Genomic DNA, 19,951 nt, shown 5'->3' with positions numbered 1-19,951 from the left:
GAAGCTATTAATCGTGGGTTTCATTGTTTTTTCCAAGGCCATTGACCAATTATTTTCACCCAATTTAGTCTTCTTTTTTTTTTTTTTTTTTCCTTTTTTCATTAGGGTAAAACTTTGACATGAAAAGAGTAAACCTGGGTCATGGTCATTTTTAAAAAATTTAACAAATAAAAATGCAAGTGGTAATTATGAATAATAATAAACAATAATAAAATAAATATAATAGATGAACCAATTGTATATGAAAGTAAATAAATAAAAGAAGAGATAATGCAAATATTATATTTTTATAATAATTCGGTGCAACTTGATCTACATCCACTATACTCAAACTTCAACTGTATAAGGGTTGAATTAAACCAAGACTTTTAGATGCAAAGGGTCTGTTTGACTCCTACTTTCAAGAACTGTTTTCTATTCATGAAAATAAAAAATACAAAAAACTTGTTTGGGGAAGGGGACGTGTTTTTATTTTTTGTATTTTCTGTATTCTCAAAAACCATTTTTCTGAGAACAATAAAAAGATGATTTCATTGTTTTTTCACTGTTCAAAGAATAAATTATTTTTTGTATTTTTTCTCCCTTCTTTTTGTGTTTTCTTAGCTGTTTTTTGTGTTTCCACAAAGGTGATCTTCACCTAACCACCACACCCCCATCCGCAAACCCTTTCTTCTTCCTTAAATTATTTAAATTAATATACTTACACATGGTGACAAAATCATCATTTGTTTAAGAAAATTATAATTGGTGTAAAAATTTTAAAATGGAATAATTTTTTTTTAATTTAAATGAATTGTGCATATGAAAATTATTTATATATTTATAATATTAAGTTAATGGAAAAAAGCACTTTATTGATTAAAAAAATAACTTTTAAACATGTTTTTTGTTTTACTTATTCTAAAAAACCTTTTTATTAACTCAACCAAACATTTTTTTTTTTTTGTTTTTTAGAACAAAAACTATTTTCCAGAATTCAGTTCCCAAACACAATTTTTTTTTTTTTTCTAAAAACACAAAAAATTGTTCTTAAAAACTGTTTTCCATAACAATTTTCAAAAACAACAACTAAACAGTCCCAAAGTCTCCAAACTCTTTACACTTGGACTATGGTTCTTGGGGCTTTTTACAACAAGTCTTTTAAAGTCAAAATCTTCCTACTTTTCCCCTTAAATTATAGTTCCAATGAACCTTCACAAGAGATACCCCATCCCTAAAATCTTCAAATGATCTCAAACTTGGCAACACCTAATAAGGTTATAATTAATAAAATATTGATCTTCATACAAGTTTAGGTTCAAATTGACACAAGATAAAATTAGGATTGAGGTGCATTAAGAGAAAATATTGCAGGTTTTTAAGCAAGGTGCACCTAAACACACCCCACTTACGGGTCAAATAATATTTAAGAATGATTTTGAACAATTTCTCATGCACTACAAGAAACTTGAAGCCTTTAAATAGGAGTTGAAGACCAAAATTAGCCATTAAACATAGTTTAGAGTGCATCGATCAACTTTTCGATATAATCAACTGCTAGCCATTAGGCTTGGTAGGTGATTGTTTGAGGTCTAGAGGCTTGATTGGTAGAGTAACTAGTTCAACTGGTACTCGATCAATCAAGGCTTAGCCTTAACCAATTGAAACGCCAATATTCTACTAACTTGAACCATTTTTGCCCCCCTCGACTAGTTGACCCTAAATGGTTAATCGATTCCCCTAAAGTTTGAGAAATATGTAATTTTAAGGCCAAAAACCTTGAGAAAAATTCAACTATGAACTTCTTAACTATTGAAAAATCTTTTAGAATGATTTTGACTAATTTAAGCTTTGGTTGTTTTTTAAAATAATTTTTTTATCTAATTTATAAAAAAATAAAAACTAATTTAAAACTTATAGATGAAATAAGGTGCTTTAATAAAATATGAATTAGAAGGCATTATAATCGTAGTACATCCACAACCTTATAAAAAGATTTTAAGAAAAATATGATAACGATACCATCTTTTTTAAGTCTACTCCTTTTTCTTAAATCTCGTCTAATTTGATGTCTTCTTGATTTGCTTTTGTGAAACCAAGGTTTGGTTAATCTTATTTTTTATGATAACAAAATAAGGTTTAAAACTAATGATTATATTTCAAGTATGATTGTAAGACAAATCAAGTTAAGGAGAAATCATGAAGAAGAAGACCACCTCAAAGAGGAATGTTTTTCAAGACCCAAGCTTAATAAGATCTCTTTATAAGGTTGTTGGTGTACTAGGATTTTCATGCATTACATTCTTTACTTATGCACCAAAATCATCCAAGAGTTATTTTGTTTTAAATATTTTAAGAATTGGATGATTTCATGTTTTCAACTAAAACCTTGTGTTAAATGTTTTTCAAACTTGTTTTAAAAGGTTTTAAGTTGAAAAAGTTGGTTGTTGAGCCAAAAAACGGCTCAACCGGTTAAACCGGATGAGGAACCGGTCGACCGCAAGCTCAACCCGTCGAGAGAGCAAAAGACTTTTTCTTTCTTCTAGAACGATTGTTCAACCGGTCAAGGTTGAACCTCAATTGGTTGAGGTCCGGTTGAGGCCCAACGGTCACCTGCCAAGCGTTAAATGCTAACGGCTAGTCAACCGATTGACCCCTAACTCAACCAGTCGAACCCCCAATGGCTAGTTTGGCTTTTTTCTTCTATAAAAAGGCTACAATCTTCATTGTTTCATTAGCGTAACCTTCTCATACCTTTCTTGAATATATTTGAGCCTTTGAAGAGTGTTTTTTAGTGTACCATTGTTCTAAAACTTGCATATATTTAGTGCACCTTTCAATCCTAGTATTCTTGTTTCATTTGAACTTAAAGTTTTTGTACTAGGATTTTGTGAGATCATTTATTTGTAAATCTTTGAGAGGAAGTTTCTCAAGTGTGGGGTATCACTTGAGGGGTTGTTCAAGAGTGGGATATCTCTTAAAAAGTGTAAAGGGTGCTTGGAGCCAAAAGTCCAAGAGGGTGAATTGGAACCATAATCCAATTGTATTGCTTGAAGGCTTGGTTTGGAAGCCTTGAATTAGTGGAACCTTAAGCTTGGGGTTGAAGCTAGAGGAGAGTGGATATAAGTCGGGTTGTGTCAAACCACTATAAAATCTTGTGTTTGCATTCTCTCTTCCCTACTCTTTTAATTTATATGCAATTATCTTTATATTACTTATCATATACTTGCATATAATTTTTTGTCTCTTACATTCACATAGTTTAAATTTACAAAAACAGACCATCACCCTATTCACTAGCCCCCCCTTCCACCCTTTAGGGTGATTACCATACGTTGAATTAACATAATTTTTCTAACAACTTTGATATTTAGATATTATCTCTTTGAGGTCTTCCCATTCTCCTTGATTTTTTTTACTTGATGCCTTGTTGATTATTCATAAAACTTTTTTCATCAATAAATTAATTATATTAGGTATATATTGGATCATAAATCTTTGTTTTTCATTTTTAAAATAGAAAGTGATAATACTTCCTACATAAAATGTACAAAGTCTTTGAAACTTACCTTAAAATGATAATGACTTGTAAAAATTATCTAAAAAATATATTAAAGAATTCAAAAAAATTACCATATCAAGTTTTAAAAATTTTAGAAGTAATTTTTAAACTATGTTTGGTTCTTGAAAAATTTCCAAAAAAGTATAAGAAAAATAAATTAGATAAGAAAAATGGAGGGAAAGAAAAAGTGAATGAAAATTAAAAAATAACTAAATTTAAAGTCAATGAATTATATATGTTACTTCAAATTCATTTTACATATTTCTCTTTTATATAAAAATTAAATAATTTAAATATACATTTAAATTATATTTGAATTTTTTTTACGTGTTTTTCATATTAAAATTAAATATGAGAAAAATATATTTCTTTTCTTTCATACTTTTTAGGAATGAAACATAACTTCAAGGATATAATATATTTATGTAAAAATTATTATATTTTATATAGAAGTTATTATTATTTTTTATATTCATAATGTACCACTTTTTAAAATTTTCTTATAAATGGGTAAGAATCCTCAAAAAGATAAAAATAATATATATATATATATATATATATATATAACTAAAAGAAATGGTGTATTGGGGGTACTGTACACTTTTATCAATAATTGGGCCCGGTGAATTGACAAGACAACTACAAGTTTTAAATATGAGATATCGTCGCTATTGACACATTTGACCAATTAAAATTAATATAAATAACTCCTTGACTAAAAAAAAATAAGGAATAATTGTGTTTTGGGCCCAGTTGGACCCAAAATTAACATTTGGTCCTCCAACCACCCATATTTAAGCCCAAGACCCAAATAAAGTATGAAAATTAAGATGAAGGATATTGTCTTTCATTAATTCCTAAAATGCCCTTATCACTTATATGCATATAAGTGTGACTTTTAATTTTTTTTTTTTTGTGTTTTTTTTCCTTTTCTATTCCCTATTAAATATTACTCATTTCTAATTTTTTTTTTCCTTTTTATTCCAATATATATTTCTATTTTATGTCAAATAAAAAGCAATAATATTTTTATATTTTTCATTTTTAAAGATATTGAATCTTTTTGCTCTTATTAAAAGCAATGATAAAAATTTTAGGATTTTTCATTCAAATATTTTTTTATCTTTTTGTATTCATCTTTTAGTTTAATTTTAATTTTTTATTTTAAATTTATATTACCCTTTCATCTATATTTTTCTCTTATTTTTAATTATTTTTTATATTTTCTACATTAACCATATTTTAAAAAATTTTAAAATTAACTATCACTTCACTTTATTATATATATATATATATAGCTTTTTAATTTTTAATGTTTTTATTTTAAAATTTTTAAAAAGATAAATTTGTTGAAAAAAAATAACTAAGATATGAAGTTCTAATATTATATTAATAATTTTTCTTATCTAGATAGATTAATGTAAAGTATTTTGACCTACAACAAGAAAATTGTCAATACAATTTTTTAGTTAAACTTTAAAAATTAAGTTTCAAATAAAATATATTATATAAAATTTTATCTAAAAATTATTGAAAGCGATATTTAATTTTTTTATTTATTGACTTTCAAACTTATCTAATTTTTTACTTGAAAGGTAATAAAACATGTTTACAAAAAAAAATTAGTTTTTCATTTTTTAAATAAATGAGTATAAATATATTAAAAGAATTAAAGATAATCTAAGTAAAATTTTTGATAAATATGATTATAATTTTAAATATAGATTCATTTGGATAAAATTTCACAAAAAAAAAAAAAAAAAGTGAAAAGAAAGAACATTGCTAAAACTACAAAAACAAAATATGCAATTACAAAATTTTGATGATGAAATTTAAAAATAAGATTCAAAACAATTCTTGAGTGAGAGAATTTGAGTGGGGGAAAAATCTTTGAGTGGAAAAAAATAGGAAAGTTTTTCAAAATCACTTGAAATCCATAACAAAAAGTAATCTTGTACACCCTTGTACAATTAATAAATTTGTTTTGTACAGTTAGTGTAATACCCTTGTACAATAACTCAAATAACTCAAAATTTTATTTCTTATGTGTTAATTTTTGTAGGGAATGTCTTAATGAAATAGTTTGGTAAAAAAAAAGAAAAAAAAACTATCAATAATCGTCTTAATATCAAATTCAAGTTGTTTAAAAATCGTACAAAACCTATTAGGAGCCTTATACACCCTTGTACAATTAGTGTAATGCCCTTGTACAATGACATAAATTTCATATTTATCATAACTTAAACGTATTTTAAAAAAAAGACAATATAGAAAATAAAAATAAATAAAAATAAATAAAAATAAAAACTAGAAAAATATTTTAAAACCAAACTCAAATATGATCTATATAATTTTTAGTTATTTTTTTTCATCTAAAACAAGTAAATATACCTTTCAACCCTTTTTATATAAAAATAAATAAATAAATCTCTACTATGTATTGATATAATCCACTTCTAAAATTAGGTCATATGAAAACATTTTAATTGAGTACTTAAAATAAAAATTCTCCATCCATCATCATTTTAATCGAGTACTTAAAATAAAAACTCTCAATCCATCCACTTTCTTTATTTTTCTTTTTCTTATTTTAATAAATTTTCAATTAATTCAAATCATTAAAAAAAAAATCCTTAATAAACAAATTTGTAGCATTTCATATAACTTATTACTAAAAGTCATGTTCAAAAAGTTATTAAAATAAGGAAGGAAGAAGATTAAAAAAAAAATTGAACTTTTTATTTTATAATAGTAAAAAAAAACTTTAAAATACTTTTTAGTATAAAAAATTTAAAATAGTGAATATATTTATTTTAAATGGTATTTTAATCATTAAATTATTTACTTCTAAAATGTAAACTATAAAAATAAATGTAAAAGATAATTTTTATTTATTTAAATTAATATTTTTTTAGAAAATATTTTCCAAAATAGTTTTTGAATCGTTAATATAATTTTTGTTTATTTATAATTTAAAAATAAAAAATAATGTAATTTTTCAATTATTTATAAAAGAGTTTAAAAAAAATGAAAAATCCAAAAATGGTTAAATAAGAAAGAAGAGTGACAAGTAGTAGAATAAAAGACAAAAATGAGTCAAGTAGGTATTTTTGTCAATTACTATCTCATATCCTTAGGCTTAAATATGGGTGGTTGGAGGACCAAATGTTAATTTTTGGGCCCAACTGGGCCCAAAACACAATTCTCCCAAAAAATAAAATGTACACCGAGGTACTATCAACTTTTATCACTAATTGGGTCTGGTGGATTGATAAGGCAAATTGCCAATTTTTGGATATGAGATATCTATCCTAGTCACTATGGATGCATTTGCCCAATTGACACGCTTGAAAAAATCAATGTTGGACTTATTGGATCCTTAACAATTCACACGAGGATTGGCCATTGGTGACCCCTAGAAAGCCTATTTTATGAAATTTATCAGAAATAAAAAAAAAGGTATCTATGCTTTATTTATCTCCAAGTAAAGATGAATACTATATGGTAGCGGCATAAAATTCTTTGGCACTAAATCAGGATATTCAGGAAGAACGGTTGTTCTAACTCGAGAATCATATTTATTATGAGAAAAATAACTTTCTTTTCATTTTCTTTTTCTTTTATCTTTAAGAAATGTTTAGGTAATATTTAGTTGTTGGAAAGTATTATGAAAAAGGAACAAATATTTTTTAAAAGTGATTTTTCTTATATTCCAAAAAAAGAAAAAGAAAAAGAAAAAAGAAAACCAAAGAAAAGATGATAAAAAAGGTGTGCTCTTCAAGAATTTAATTTTGTGCTATCAATTTTTCATAAACAATCAAACAAAACAAAAAATTTATAAATTTTTCTATTTTTTCCCTTATATGATTTTTTTTAATTTATTTTTTACAAACTTTATGGAATTCAACATATCCTTTTATAATAACCCTTTTTTTTTCTCATCCTAAAACAAAAATGTTTTGTCTCTAGTTAAAGAAACCATAAAACAAATTTCCAATTTTAATAATGTGTAATAATTTTTTATTGATACCGTTGTAGGAAAAAAAAAGGATAAGCACAAGTTCACTACTCTAAGATAAGAACTTCACCACCACCTTCAAGTGGGCTCAAGTTAAACTACTTACGCGCATCATTTACAATTTTTTTTTTTTAAAAAAAAGTTATTTGTTAAAAATAGATTAAGATGTTTTCACTTGACTAACAAAACCTAAAGAATACATTAAGTTGTTCGATCAGATAGTAAATTTCACTTTATTTTTGGCTGAAGGATAAAATGGCTTACTCAAAAATAGAATTTTATTATTAGTAAACTGTCTATAAAATCTATTTTCAAAAATTAATTTTTAAAAACTATTTAGCCTCAAAAACCAAAATTAGGATTCACCAACTTTCTAAAAACATTTTGGTTACAATTGGTTTCGGAAAGTATTATTGAAAAAAAATACTAAAAAGAAAATTATTTTTTTATATTTGATTATATTATGAAAAATATTAAAGAAAATTAAATATAATTAAAAATTTATACGATTAAAAATAATTAACTTCCAAATTTAATTGGAACATGGCATTGGGTCCTACTTGTTATGGGTTCTTATTCTATATAAAGAAGCACAGACCCAAGAGAGCTACTACATTATAACTCTAAAAGTAAAAACAACATCATGACCAAGTCTGCATTTTCCTCCTTCTTGATCAGCTTCGCTGTCTTCCCCTTAATTGTTATGTGGGTTTTTCCCCAGTTGGTTTCCTCAGTTTCTCGAAGACAGTATAATCAACTTGAACTTCCTTCCGGTACCTATGGCCCTGAGACCCTTGTCTTCGACTGCAATGGAGAAGGCCCCTACACCGGCGTCTCGGATGGTAGAATTCTCAAGTGGCATGGCTCAGAGGTTGGTTGGAAGGACTTTGCGGTTACTTCCCCATTGAGGTATATGCTTGTATTTATGTGCATGCTTGTTAACATTTTCTTCCACGGTTCCCTTTTTGCATTAGTTCTTAGTCTACTCTTCCATCTAAATGTCAATAATAATGGATCATTTTGGGTTCTAAATTGGCAAGAATATTCAATGCGTATGCGACGCAACTGCACCCATCATATTCAAACGGTGTTTGTGTGTTCCTTTGGTATAATTTTTCTACCTCTTTCAACCACCGGAGAGGTTGGTGTTCATAGTTCCGTAAAAAAGGATTGAAACTGGTTGATTTTCCTCCATGATCAGGACTTCTCGACTTTGCGATGGCTTGTCAGACACGAGCGCCGAACATGTATGTGGGAGGCCGCTGGGCCTGAAATTCAACCAAGCAACGTGTGATCTCTATATTGCAGACGCCTATTTCGGGCTGTTGGTGGTTGGGCGCAAAGGCGGCCTTGCTAGACAACTGGCAACCAGTGCAGAAGGGATCCCATTTCTATTTGCGAATGCCGTAGACATTGATCAAAAGACCGGAACTGTTTATTTCACAGACACCAGCACTCGCTTCCGAAGATGGTATAACATCTTTTATGTTTTCAAAAAACAAAAATAAAAAATTTCTGATAATAAGTTCCTTAATTTCTTTTAAAGATCACTGTAATATTGCATGGACTAATAAGGAATGTGGTAAGAGTTTGCAGGGAGTTTGGAATAGCGATGGAAAGCGGGGATAACACCGGAAGGCTAATGAGATATGATCCAAAGACGAAGAAAGTGAAAGTGTTGCTCAAACACCTATTTTTCGCAAATGGGGTAGCGTTAAGCAGAAACGGTAGTTTTCTTTTAGTGACGGAGACAAATGCAAATAGGGTTTTAAGGTTCTGGCTGGAAGGGCCGAGGTCTCAAACAAGGGATGTTTTCGCAAAACTTGATGGATGCCCTGATAACATCGAGAGAAACCCTAAGGGTGAATTTTGGGTAGCACAAAACCCCAAATTTGATTCTATTGGAACTCCCCTACAAACTAACATATCCGCTCTTAAACTGGATGAAGAGGGAAAGGTTCTGCGGGTTTTGAATGAAGAATTTGGCTCTTTGAGTGATGTGATAGAGAAAGATGACTGCATGTGGTTAGGGTCTGTGCTTCAGTCCCATGTTGGCATGATACTTCAATTTAAGCTTTCGTGAATTGTTGGTTAGTTAATTAGTTGATGGCATCAGAAAATGAAGCTTTTGAAGGTTCCTACTAAATGTAGGGAATTAGACCCATTTGTATTTATGTCAATTTGGGAGTGATTGTATGTGATAAAACCACTCTCAGTCTCTTTCAGAGCACTTCTCATCAAAGTGCTTTAAATGGAAATATTTGATCCGAAAGTATTTTTAGGAGAATCAGCAATCAAGTGATTTTCTAACCGTGCAGGTAATTTTTTAGATATTTAAAAGGTTCCTTAAATTTTATTAAATATTTAAGTTTTTTTTAAAAAAATATTTTTAATATTAATAACACTTCTATCAAATTGATTCTTAAGTTGTAATACCAAAAATGTTTTCATGGCTGTGTTTATATCTAAATAAATAAATAAAATGATTTTTAATTTTTAGTAATATATTTATAAAGAAAAAAAAAAGTAAATTTTGAAAGATCTATTTATTAAGAAATATTTTAAATAATTATTAAAATTAATTGACTTGTCAAGTATTTTAAAATATTTTGATTTATTCAACTCAAACCAACATAAAACTTAAAAATAAATAAATAAATAAAAATGGAGTTTGATGATATTTATGAATTTATTAAAATTGTCTGGCTTTATTAATAGAAAGCCTCCTATGTGGATGAGAGTCACATCACGCCCTCTTGAGAGGTGTTTTGCCTAGTAATGTCTCCACAGTACATGACCAAAAAGTCCAAGATAAAGAGAGGTCAGTCAAAGCATGGCGGTGCTTTAAATGTAGAGGGATGAGAGTTAATGGCACACACCCAATTTTTTAACTTCCTTTTATTTCTCCTTGCTTTTTCTACTTAAATGCACGTAGACCCCGCGACCAAACCACTTGTTAATGCTAATATTAAGTGGGTGTTTGATATTCCACTTAATAACTTAATTTAAATCATGAATTAAATTAAGTATGTTTCATACCTATATGATTTAAAGTTAAGAATAATTTTAATAATAAATAAAAATAATTAATTTATTTTTAAGTTTATATTTTTATTTTATTTTATTTATCTCATTTATCCTATTTACCTTCACAATCTTCTTTATTATTCCACAACTTTTACTGAACATCTTTTGTCTTAATTATAAATTATAAAAATAAATATATCAATTTTATGATTTAAAATAAATTATAAAATAATTTTATCTCATAACTTTCATATTTGAAATAAGAATTAAATAATAAGTTTTAAATCAATAATTTAGTCATTTAGTTTAATTTAAAGTTATTAAGTGATAAACACTAAATTTTATTAAACAACCCCTAAATTTTTTAATTTACTTTTTTTCATTAAACTTTCATTCTTCGTGTATATGTATACATATGTAGAATGTCATTTGTTAGTAAGATAAAATCACTGATTCTTAAAATACACAAAGTTTTGATTTGGTTCAATCAATGATATTTACATTGACCAAGGAGAGAATAAATCTTTATCTTACGAAAAAATTAGTACTTTTTATTTTTAATATTTACATCTTTAACTTTAAATGGCCGTACAATTACTTTTCCTTATAGATATTTAAGCTCTTTTATGGGCGCGTTTGAAAATCGAGTTAAAAATAATTTTTTATTTTTGAAAATTGAAAAATAAAATTGGGTCTATTTGATAACAGTTGTGGAGAATAGTTTTTCATTTTTTAAAATAAAAAAAAATTTAAAAACATGTTTAATAGCCAAAAAAAACTTTTTTTTTTTTTAAATTGTTTTCACTTATTCCTTCAAAGTTATTTAAAAAAAATAATTATATAAACATATATAATAATTAAAAATAAAACTTTAGATATAAAAAATATTTTTAGAATATATTTAAAAATAAGTTAAAAATATTTCATATTTTCAAAAAGAATTTTATTTTATAAAATATTATAAAATAGTTTTTAAAAAGACTTCTTATTACCAAACAGGATAATAACTTCCTCCCTAAAAAACGGAAGTAGAAAAGTCGCCAAACAGGCCCTTTATTTTTCTCAACCACCAACAATCAACTTCTGTAGGAATCTATCAATTATTGTACGACACAATCTAATTGAATGTGATCAATTTAGGGCTTTTAAGCCTCCATTTAACAGTGGCAAATTTAATTAAATACCATTTATATTCATTAATGTCATTATGAGCCACCACAGCTGATTACCTGTTGTACTTATATTTTAGACCCTTTTTTTTTTTTTTTTTTTTAAGAAATAATCTGGTTGACCTGCTGGCAATATATGCATCAATTGACCAATTAATTAATGGAAATCCTGCTGTCTTGGGACAGTTGAATTTAATTGTCTCAGTGATTGACAGTTGAAATTAATTAAAGTTTACTGGATGCCTTTATCACAATTATATATGTGTACGAGTATCCTTTTATGGATGAAGAGCACTTATTTGGGAAGGTATGTTAAATTCCTATTTTAAATATATATTTTATTTAAAAAAAATATTATATGAAATATTTTTTAATTTTACATATTTATTAGATTTTTTATAGAATAAAAAAAACTAATAAAAATATCTCGATAGATCATGAAGAGAAAAAGTCATGAGAGAAATATGAGAAAAAGTCAAAAACATGTAATGGAGTAAAGAATATATCATTTTCATTCTTTTTTTAATATATTTATATTAATACTTTCTGTTGGCATAATAAGTGGTATCAGAGCTATCATGTACTCAACAGTTTTTAAGATTGTAGTTCCAATATTGGTAAGTTGGAAGAAAAGAAATGGGTAGAGATTTAGTTGATGGATAAGCTTTAACAAGTACTTGGACCACTACAAATTTAATTTCCAAGTGCCAACAAAATGCCTCTTAGCAGATAGATGTTGCCTATCACCAAAATCAAGTCTGTGAGTGGACACATGTTGGTAAGTTCTAAAACTTGGTTCATTTAATACCCAACAATAACAAACAGATAAAAACTATGAGTAAATAAAAAAAATAATCTTTAGAAGAGACAGTGCACAGGAATTGGTCTCAAATATAATGATGGGTCCATATCAAAATTCACAAATCTCAATATTTTTGGAGTTTGCCTCTCAAAGATGATAATGGGTCCATATCATCATCATATAATGCATGCATGGAATGATAAATTATTGTCAGCTATTATTACGTAGGGGTATCTCTTGACGAAGGTTGATAAATTTTTGCGGTGGCTTTCACTGTGAGAGCCACTTAGCTAGTTTCAATGCATTGCAGGAAGCTACTATTCATTTTTTTGTGTGAGAGATTACAGAGAAGTTATGTAGGGTAATAGTACATTTTCAGCTGTCAGGGATCAAAGGGTATCACCGGGACCGACATCTGGGGGCACGGTTTGAAATGGGCCACATGTATTATTGGTGTCTGCACTGGAGTTTCAGAGTGTACCGAGCTGTGTTGATTATTGAGGTCTCTTGTCTCGCCTGTACCAGTCGTTGTCTGCTTCACCTACCCTAGCTGCATGTATTGATCCATCCTTATCCTCAGCATGTGCCGGTTTTCACTGCCTCCTTTCCGCCAGTAATCTTGAAAGGAAAATGGAAATAATGCAGTCAAAAACTAAAGGCCAGGGATTTGTTGCAGAAACAAATTCACAGAAAATCAGATGGAGCTTTCATTTAACCATGTTCTGATGCTAAAAGTGGAAAATTTGCTCATATTTTGCCTATTCTCATTTAAACATGATAGGAAATTCAGCTATTTATTCCAAGGTTCATGACTGAACAAACCAGGGTTGTTTTTCCAGCTCTTTCATCCTTGTAAACTGTAAACAGTTTACCAGCCTGAAGGTGATGCATTTTTACAAAATTTCCTGGACATGGGAAGCGGGAGGAGCACCATGTTAGCTCAAAAATTCTAATGGATCAGAAACTATGAGTAGTTAAGTACATTCCCACATGCCTGTGTTCTCCATATCATAAACCTTACTTCTGTTGTTTGGAAGAGAATAGTCTGTTAGCATGGAAAGAGAAAGACACAAGAAAGGAGGCATAGAAAGTGCAAACACTTACAGGAATATGTAGCACTGGACGCTTCTGAACAGGGAAAAGCATCTCTCCCATGATTTATGCTGGTCAAAAATACACTGGACGTGTCTACACGTACATGGCTATAAAACCATATTTTGAGATGGTAAATAAGATGTCAAGATGTCAAGATATCTAAAGAGAGCAAAAAAGGCATAGTGTAGGGAACAACTATGTAGCAATCTCTGAAGCTTGATAATGGCCATCAGAGTCCTTTGGGCTAACTCTAGACCATTTCGTGTTCACAAGAAATACCAAATAACAATCTGTAAACCTTGACAATGGCCATCAGGAGTCGTATGGGCTAGCTAGACCATTCGTGTTCATGAGAAACACGAATTATGGCCGGCCAAACCCCGACCTAAACCCATGATCAAAATGAATCCCACCCAACCCAATGTCAAAGTTATAGGCCCAATAGAAGTTTATAAATAAATAAACCAAGTTTTTGGACGTCCACGTGCATAAATGTTACACATGGGTACCCAAATAGACGCCCCACAGACTGTAAATAGTAAATACTCACGAGTCCAAGTGATCCACTAATCAATGTTTTATTTATCCTGAGCCTGAGATACTCAAACTGGGTTCACGGAAAAGAGCTCAACCATAGTTTAAGCCATCCAACAACGCTTACAATGATCTAAGCATTTGAAGTGGGGAAAGCCAAGGAAACATCATGCTCCATGACGGTGGTCATGCAATTCCATTTACAATAGGAAATGGGAAATGAATATTGAGTAGGTTTGGCTAAAGTTGTATTGGCTTTCTTACGTACGCAGACCTATTGTGACAGCATGCCCCCCCTGAGGTGAGACACGTGCTGCGGCCTCATCCCAATCCCCAACAGCCCCATACGCTCTCTTCCATTTCCAAAATTAGGCCATCTACTTCTTACTTCTTGTACCACCAAACCGGAGAGGGTGCGTTGGATACAACAATTACTAGAAAGGGTGGTCTCTTCTAATAATTATTGGGAAGGACTTTAATAAGTCGAATATATCAAAACTGTCCTTTAACTAAAACTTTTAAAATTCAAAGCATTTAAAGCACTTCACTTGATTTGTCAATACATTTATGGCACATGGATCCCACATTTATTATAATGATTGATATTCAAAATTTTAAATCAAAATTTTGGGTTTAATCCTTATAATTATATATAATTTGTAATTTAAATTTATATAAAACCATATATTCTGTGCCAAAAAGGAATATCATTTTCAATATAAAACCATATTTTAAGAGCAGTAATGCTGATAGCAGATACAGATTACTTGTTTCAATTCATATCATATCAATTTCCTATCAGAAAAATGGGATCAGTTTCCTGTCCAGAATCTGTATTCCTGCTACATGTCTGATGAGTGACAAAAAAATACATGAAATGAACTTATTGACAAGCAAATCAATGTACATTTATGTCTTAATCTAAGATATCTGGGACAAAATATCAATCTCCCACTATGATCATAACCTGAATCCTATGCGTTGAATACAAAAATAAAATAAAATAAAAATAAAAAAATATAAAAGAGGAAAAGGAGAAATTGTTACGGCTTTTTATTGATATCAAATTGTGAATTTATTATGCTAAACATGGATATTTATCTTTATTTGATCCAGTTTGTTATGTCTGTGGAACAATCTTAGGAATATAAAATAATAAAGTAAGTAATAAGTTTAAAATGCATTAGAAAACAAATTAAGACAAATGAAGTATTGGCTTCCTTCCTAAAACTAAACCAACTAATATCTTATAAGATTATATTTCGGTTTTTTTTTTGGAAAGAAAAGCAGATAAAGTTGAGAAACATTTTGATTAAAAATAATTACAAGAATTTTTTTTTAAAAAGTACAAAGATGTCATGAGAGTAAGGGTATGTTTGGTAATTGTTTTTGAAAAGAATTCTAAAAAATAGTTTTTGAGAACAATTTTTGAAAATTATTCTCTGATTTTTGTAAAACAAAAGTCTATTTAAAAACCTAAAATAATTTTTAGGTTTCTAATATTTTTAATATTTAGAAACCTAGAAAATAGTGTTTTATTTTTAATCATTTTGCATGTTTGTATAATTATTTCTTAAAACAAGAAAACAACTAAAAGATAGTTTTTGAAAATATCGTTTTTTTTTTCTTAAAAACAAAAAATAAAAAACACTTTTTAATTGTCAAACATGTTTCCTGTGTTTTTTTTTGTTTGCCCTAAGTTGAAAATATAGTGGAAAGATCCCCAAATGAAAATCATTGACTATTATCCTTTGAATAAACATGAACAAATTAAGATATACATTATCCTATATCGGAGAGAGAGGGGTGGGTGGGGGGGTGGGCTGACCTACGTTTTAAATTGTCAGCTAAATGCAGAAGGCTAGTCATGCATGAAAATTATAACGAAAATTTAGCCTCAAGTGTAGCTGACCTCCATTTTGAAGTGTCAGTTACTAAAAGTGCCTAAACATACATATACTTTAACTTCCATTACCTGAATATTTCATGTCCTTTGTTGATAGAACCAGTCTATATGATATAGCGGAAGTGAAGATTAAACTTGTAGTTCGTTGATTCACATAGAATGAATACCGAAAAATAAGGGTGCAAGTAATTCATTGATTTGAAGAATACCAAAAAACAAGCAAAAAGAGAGAATAATCTCTAAAATTCTTTGTTAAAAAAAGAAACAATTACTCACAGGGAAAATTCTATAGTACCGCAGGCGATACCGTGCCTCCTAGGAGTATCAACTATTGGATGGGAGATTTTGAATCTTAGTTGTCCAAATGGTAAGTTAATATATATATATATATATATTGAAAACTAAAACAAGTAGTTGGTTGCTACCTGTATGAGAAGGTCGTCTTCTGGTCCTCCTTCCCTCTTCTCCGTATTTCGTATTTAATATTTGGTTTAGGAGGTGCATTTCGAGTGAGAAATCTTCTAGTTTACGTGCTCCATTTTGGGTGAGATTTCCTTTGGTCTATGAGCTCCATTTTTGGTGAGAAATCCCTTTACTCATTTCTGGTGAGAAATCCATTCATCTTTCCCATGAGAAATCCCTATATTTTCGATGAGAAATCCCTCTATTTGTATATTGGTTCTCTTCTATATTGTGTTCCTATGAGAAATTCATCTCCCCTTCTAGTGACACTTAAGCTTTGTGAGGAAGAAGGTGGTGAACCTAGAAGACTCGTTATCGATTACGAAGGAGGTATTCAAGACCCGGATTGAAGACGAAACTAGAAAAAGAAGAAGACTCGAAGTGATAATGAAGGAGGAAAAAGAAGAAAAATAATCGGAGTTAAGATTCCAATGAAATAGGAAGAAGAAGAAGAAGGCTGAAAGTGTAGAATTTGTTATGAATCCAATGATGCTTGTGTCGTAATTATTTGAGTAGTTTTATCTTAACAAAAAAAAATGTGAGTATTGTTGATGTTTTTTTTTATTAAAAAAAAAAAAAATCTTCACTTCAACATATATATTTCATGTTTTTTTGTTAGAAATTGATGGAATGCTCAATATATTCATAATTGAACATTGAAAAAATAAAAAATTTATTGAAATGTGAGATAAATTTTTGTTAAGATAGTCTGGTAGTGGAAGTATTTTTCATTTATTATGTACTAGTTTGACTTTATTTTTTCTTATAGCCATCTTGATTCTTGTCATTTATACAATGAATCAATATTAAAGAAACAATGATAATAAGTTATTATGTCTATTTTTTTAAAATGTTGAAGCCTCTAACATAGTTAGTATAGAAGAATAAAAATAAAAATAGAAGTTATTTCATAGTATTTGAAATCATATTATAAAATTGACTTAATAATTTGATTTAATTTTTAGGAGCAAATGAGATGTTGTTGAACTTCCTAGAAATCCAAAGAGACCAATCGGAGCTTGGATACATTATTAATAAGGTAAAATAGAAATATATAAAATAATCATTTATTTTTTGTGTTGTTGTTATAGCTATATTTGTTTGAACTTGTTGTGTACTAATGATCAATTAGGTATGAATATAAAAGAAGATGATAAAGGAATGAAAATAAATGATGATGTAAGGAGCAATACTTTTTTAGCTAGTATAATTATTTTTTAAAATTCGAATTTGAACTAAGTAGTAAATTAATACGGTTGAGGAAAATTTTGAGCAAGAAGTGGAACGTGCTTCCAAAAGTAAAAAAAGAAAAAGAAAGTTTCATGGTAAAGTCAAAGGAAAGTTCAAAACAATATTCACTTCAAAAGGATATAGCTCCAAACATAAAAGTGTTTTTAATTAATAAAAAGTTTCATTACTTGTATATTTGTTAAAAATTATATTAATTTAAATATGTTTATGTATCATTTTACTTATATCTTTAGACACGATGCTCACTCGAGCGAGTGCTTAGAATTGTTGAAGAGTTAGAACAAAAATAAAAAATGGTCATAAAAGACATTGGATTTGGTAGTCTCTTGTGTGAATGTTTAGCTAGGTTGACAATTCCGAAAAAAATTCTTAAGTATCCCCTAACTCGATTTTCCAATTCTTCTTCAGACTACTTGACCTTTGAAGATTAAGACTTTGGATTTGCTAAGAAGCCGAGGTTTGTAGTTGAGCGTGTGTTAAATGAATGTGAATCAACCCTGTTTTTCATCTTTAAAAAAGTTAAGAAAGCTAGGAGAAATATTTTTGTTAAAAGGCTTTTGTTTCTCTATTTCTAGATCGATCCAAGTGCAAAGGCAAATTGATCCAACTAACCTATTTTTAAGATCCAATCTCAACCATCAAATTAAGGGTTTCTTTTGCTTTTTAAATACAAACTTCTCCCATTTTTGGTTAGGAGAGACTGCAACAACCATGAGAGAGAGCTCCTCATTCCTTACCATTTTGAGGGTGTTTGCATATTAAGAAAATATCATCCAAGTTTTCCAAGAAAATTTATAAATAGATTTTTTGAAAAAGAAAAATGGGTTAATTCCTTAAACTTTCATCTCTCATTTTATTTGGGTTTGGGTAAAAATCCATTTTCTTTTGTGTGGATTCAAGAAAAGGCCGAGATCGACCTTGGTATGGACTCCAAGTGTGCTCCAGAAGAATGTGAGAACTTGTAGGTTCACTCCAAACCTTAGAAATGACTCTTGGATCACCTAGGAAATCAAAAACATTGTCTTGAATACCATTAAAGAGGAGTCTTTATATTCCGAAGGTGAGGGTGATGAGAAAATGTCAGATGGAGATGTTGCTAGATTTGTTAGAAAATTCAAAAAAATACATTACGTTTAGGAAATATAAGAAGTCCAAGGAAAATGCTAAAAAATGGAACAATTCAATGGGAAAATCAAATGTAAAAGACAAAAGGAATGACAAGAGTGTCAAAAAGGACCTTGAGGTTAAGTGCTTCAAGTGTGGGAGAAAAAGGCACTATACCACCGAATATCCCTCAAAGAAAAGATGAAGAAATCCATGCAAGTCACTTGATGTGACACATAATCATGTCAATCAAGTGAAAAAGAATCCAATGCAAGTGATGAATGCACCAATTTCACAATCTTTATGGCAAGTGTCATTGAGGAACCACTCAAGAAAGAGGTTCTTAGTGAGTCTTGTGAGTTAAGTGACTCTGATGGTGATGAAATGAATTTTGACTCTACATATGAGACTTTGTACAAGGAGTGCTTAAGTCTTAAATAGGAACAAGTTGAGTGGAAGGCTTCTAAAAGAAGTTTAGTAAATGAGATTAAGACTCTAAAGGGAGAAAAAAAGTCTTTGCTTGATAAGATTGCCTTTCTTGAGAATGAAAACTTTGACATAAAGAAAATATGTGATGAATTAAAGAGTGAAAATCAAGTGTTTAAGAATGAGTTGTCTTAGGAAAGAAAAGTCACACCCTAGCTCTAAAAGAGTTAGTGATTTGATCAATTCAAGAAGAAAATCATTTGACGAAAGATGCTTAGGTTTTGTTGATGAAACTACCACTCCAAGTAGTGGTAAAACAATTTTTTTCACGCCTTGTGAAAGAATGCTTCCTAAGGAAACTCTCTCTAAACTAAAACTTCAATGCACTCATTGCACTATAATGGGACACACCATTAATAGATGTTATGCTAGGATGTATGAGAGTTTCCAAAGAAAGTTGACTAATCTAATGAATAAATCATTCACTTTGAGAAATAGGTTGTTATAAGAAGGCAAGAGAGTGTTGAAAAAGGATTCAAATGTCCCTCATCATAATGGTTTCCAAGGAGGCACTTCCAATGGAATGACCAAAGTCACAAGTGTCAAATAAATATGG

The 19,951-nt window shown here is 29.1% G+C and overlaps 1 protein-coding gene across 1 annotated transcript; it reads left to right on the top strand.

Annotated features, from left to right (window-relative positions):
• Window positions 1-8,177: 8,177 nt before the first annotated feature.
• LOC100251557 (protein STRICTOSIDINE SYNTHASE-LIKE 10) lies at window positions 8,178-9,846 on the top strand. The gene is made up of 3 exons (XM_002273544.5): window positions 8,178-8,468; window positions 8,761-9,030; window positions 9,156-9,846. Exons 1-3 carry the CDS (start codon window positions 8,203-8,205, stop codon window positions 9,640-9,642), a joined length of 1,023 nt encoding a protein of 340 aa, XP_002273580.1. The 5' UTR covers window positions 8,178-8,202; the 3' UTR covers window positions 9,643-9,846.
• Window positions 9,847-19,951: the final 10,105 nt, after the last annotated feature.

Source organism: Vitis vinifera, chromosome 10, assembly GCF_030704535.1.
Source record: "Vitis vinifera cultivar Pinot Noir 40024 chromosome 10, ASM3070453v1".
NCBI lineage: Eukaryota > Viridiplantae > Streptophyta > Magnoliopsida > Vitales > Vitaceae > Vitis > Vitis vinifera.
Note: the sequence above shows the minus strand (reverse complement) of the source record. Positions and strands in the feature narration are given on the sequence as shown.

Coding starts and splice junctions, on each gene's coding strand:
- LOC100251557 (XM_002273544.5), top strand. CDS start 8,203: ATGACCAAGTCTGCATTTTCCTCCTTCTTGATCAGCTTCGCTGTCTTC. Junction 8,469..8,760: donor GCGGTTACTTCCCCATTGAG/GTATATGCTTGT, acceptor CTCCATGATCAG/GACTTCTCGACTTTGCGATG. Junction 9,031..9,155: donor AGCACTCGCTTCCGAAGATG/GTATAACATCTT, acceptor AAGAGTTTGCAG/GGAGTTTGGAATAGCGATGG.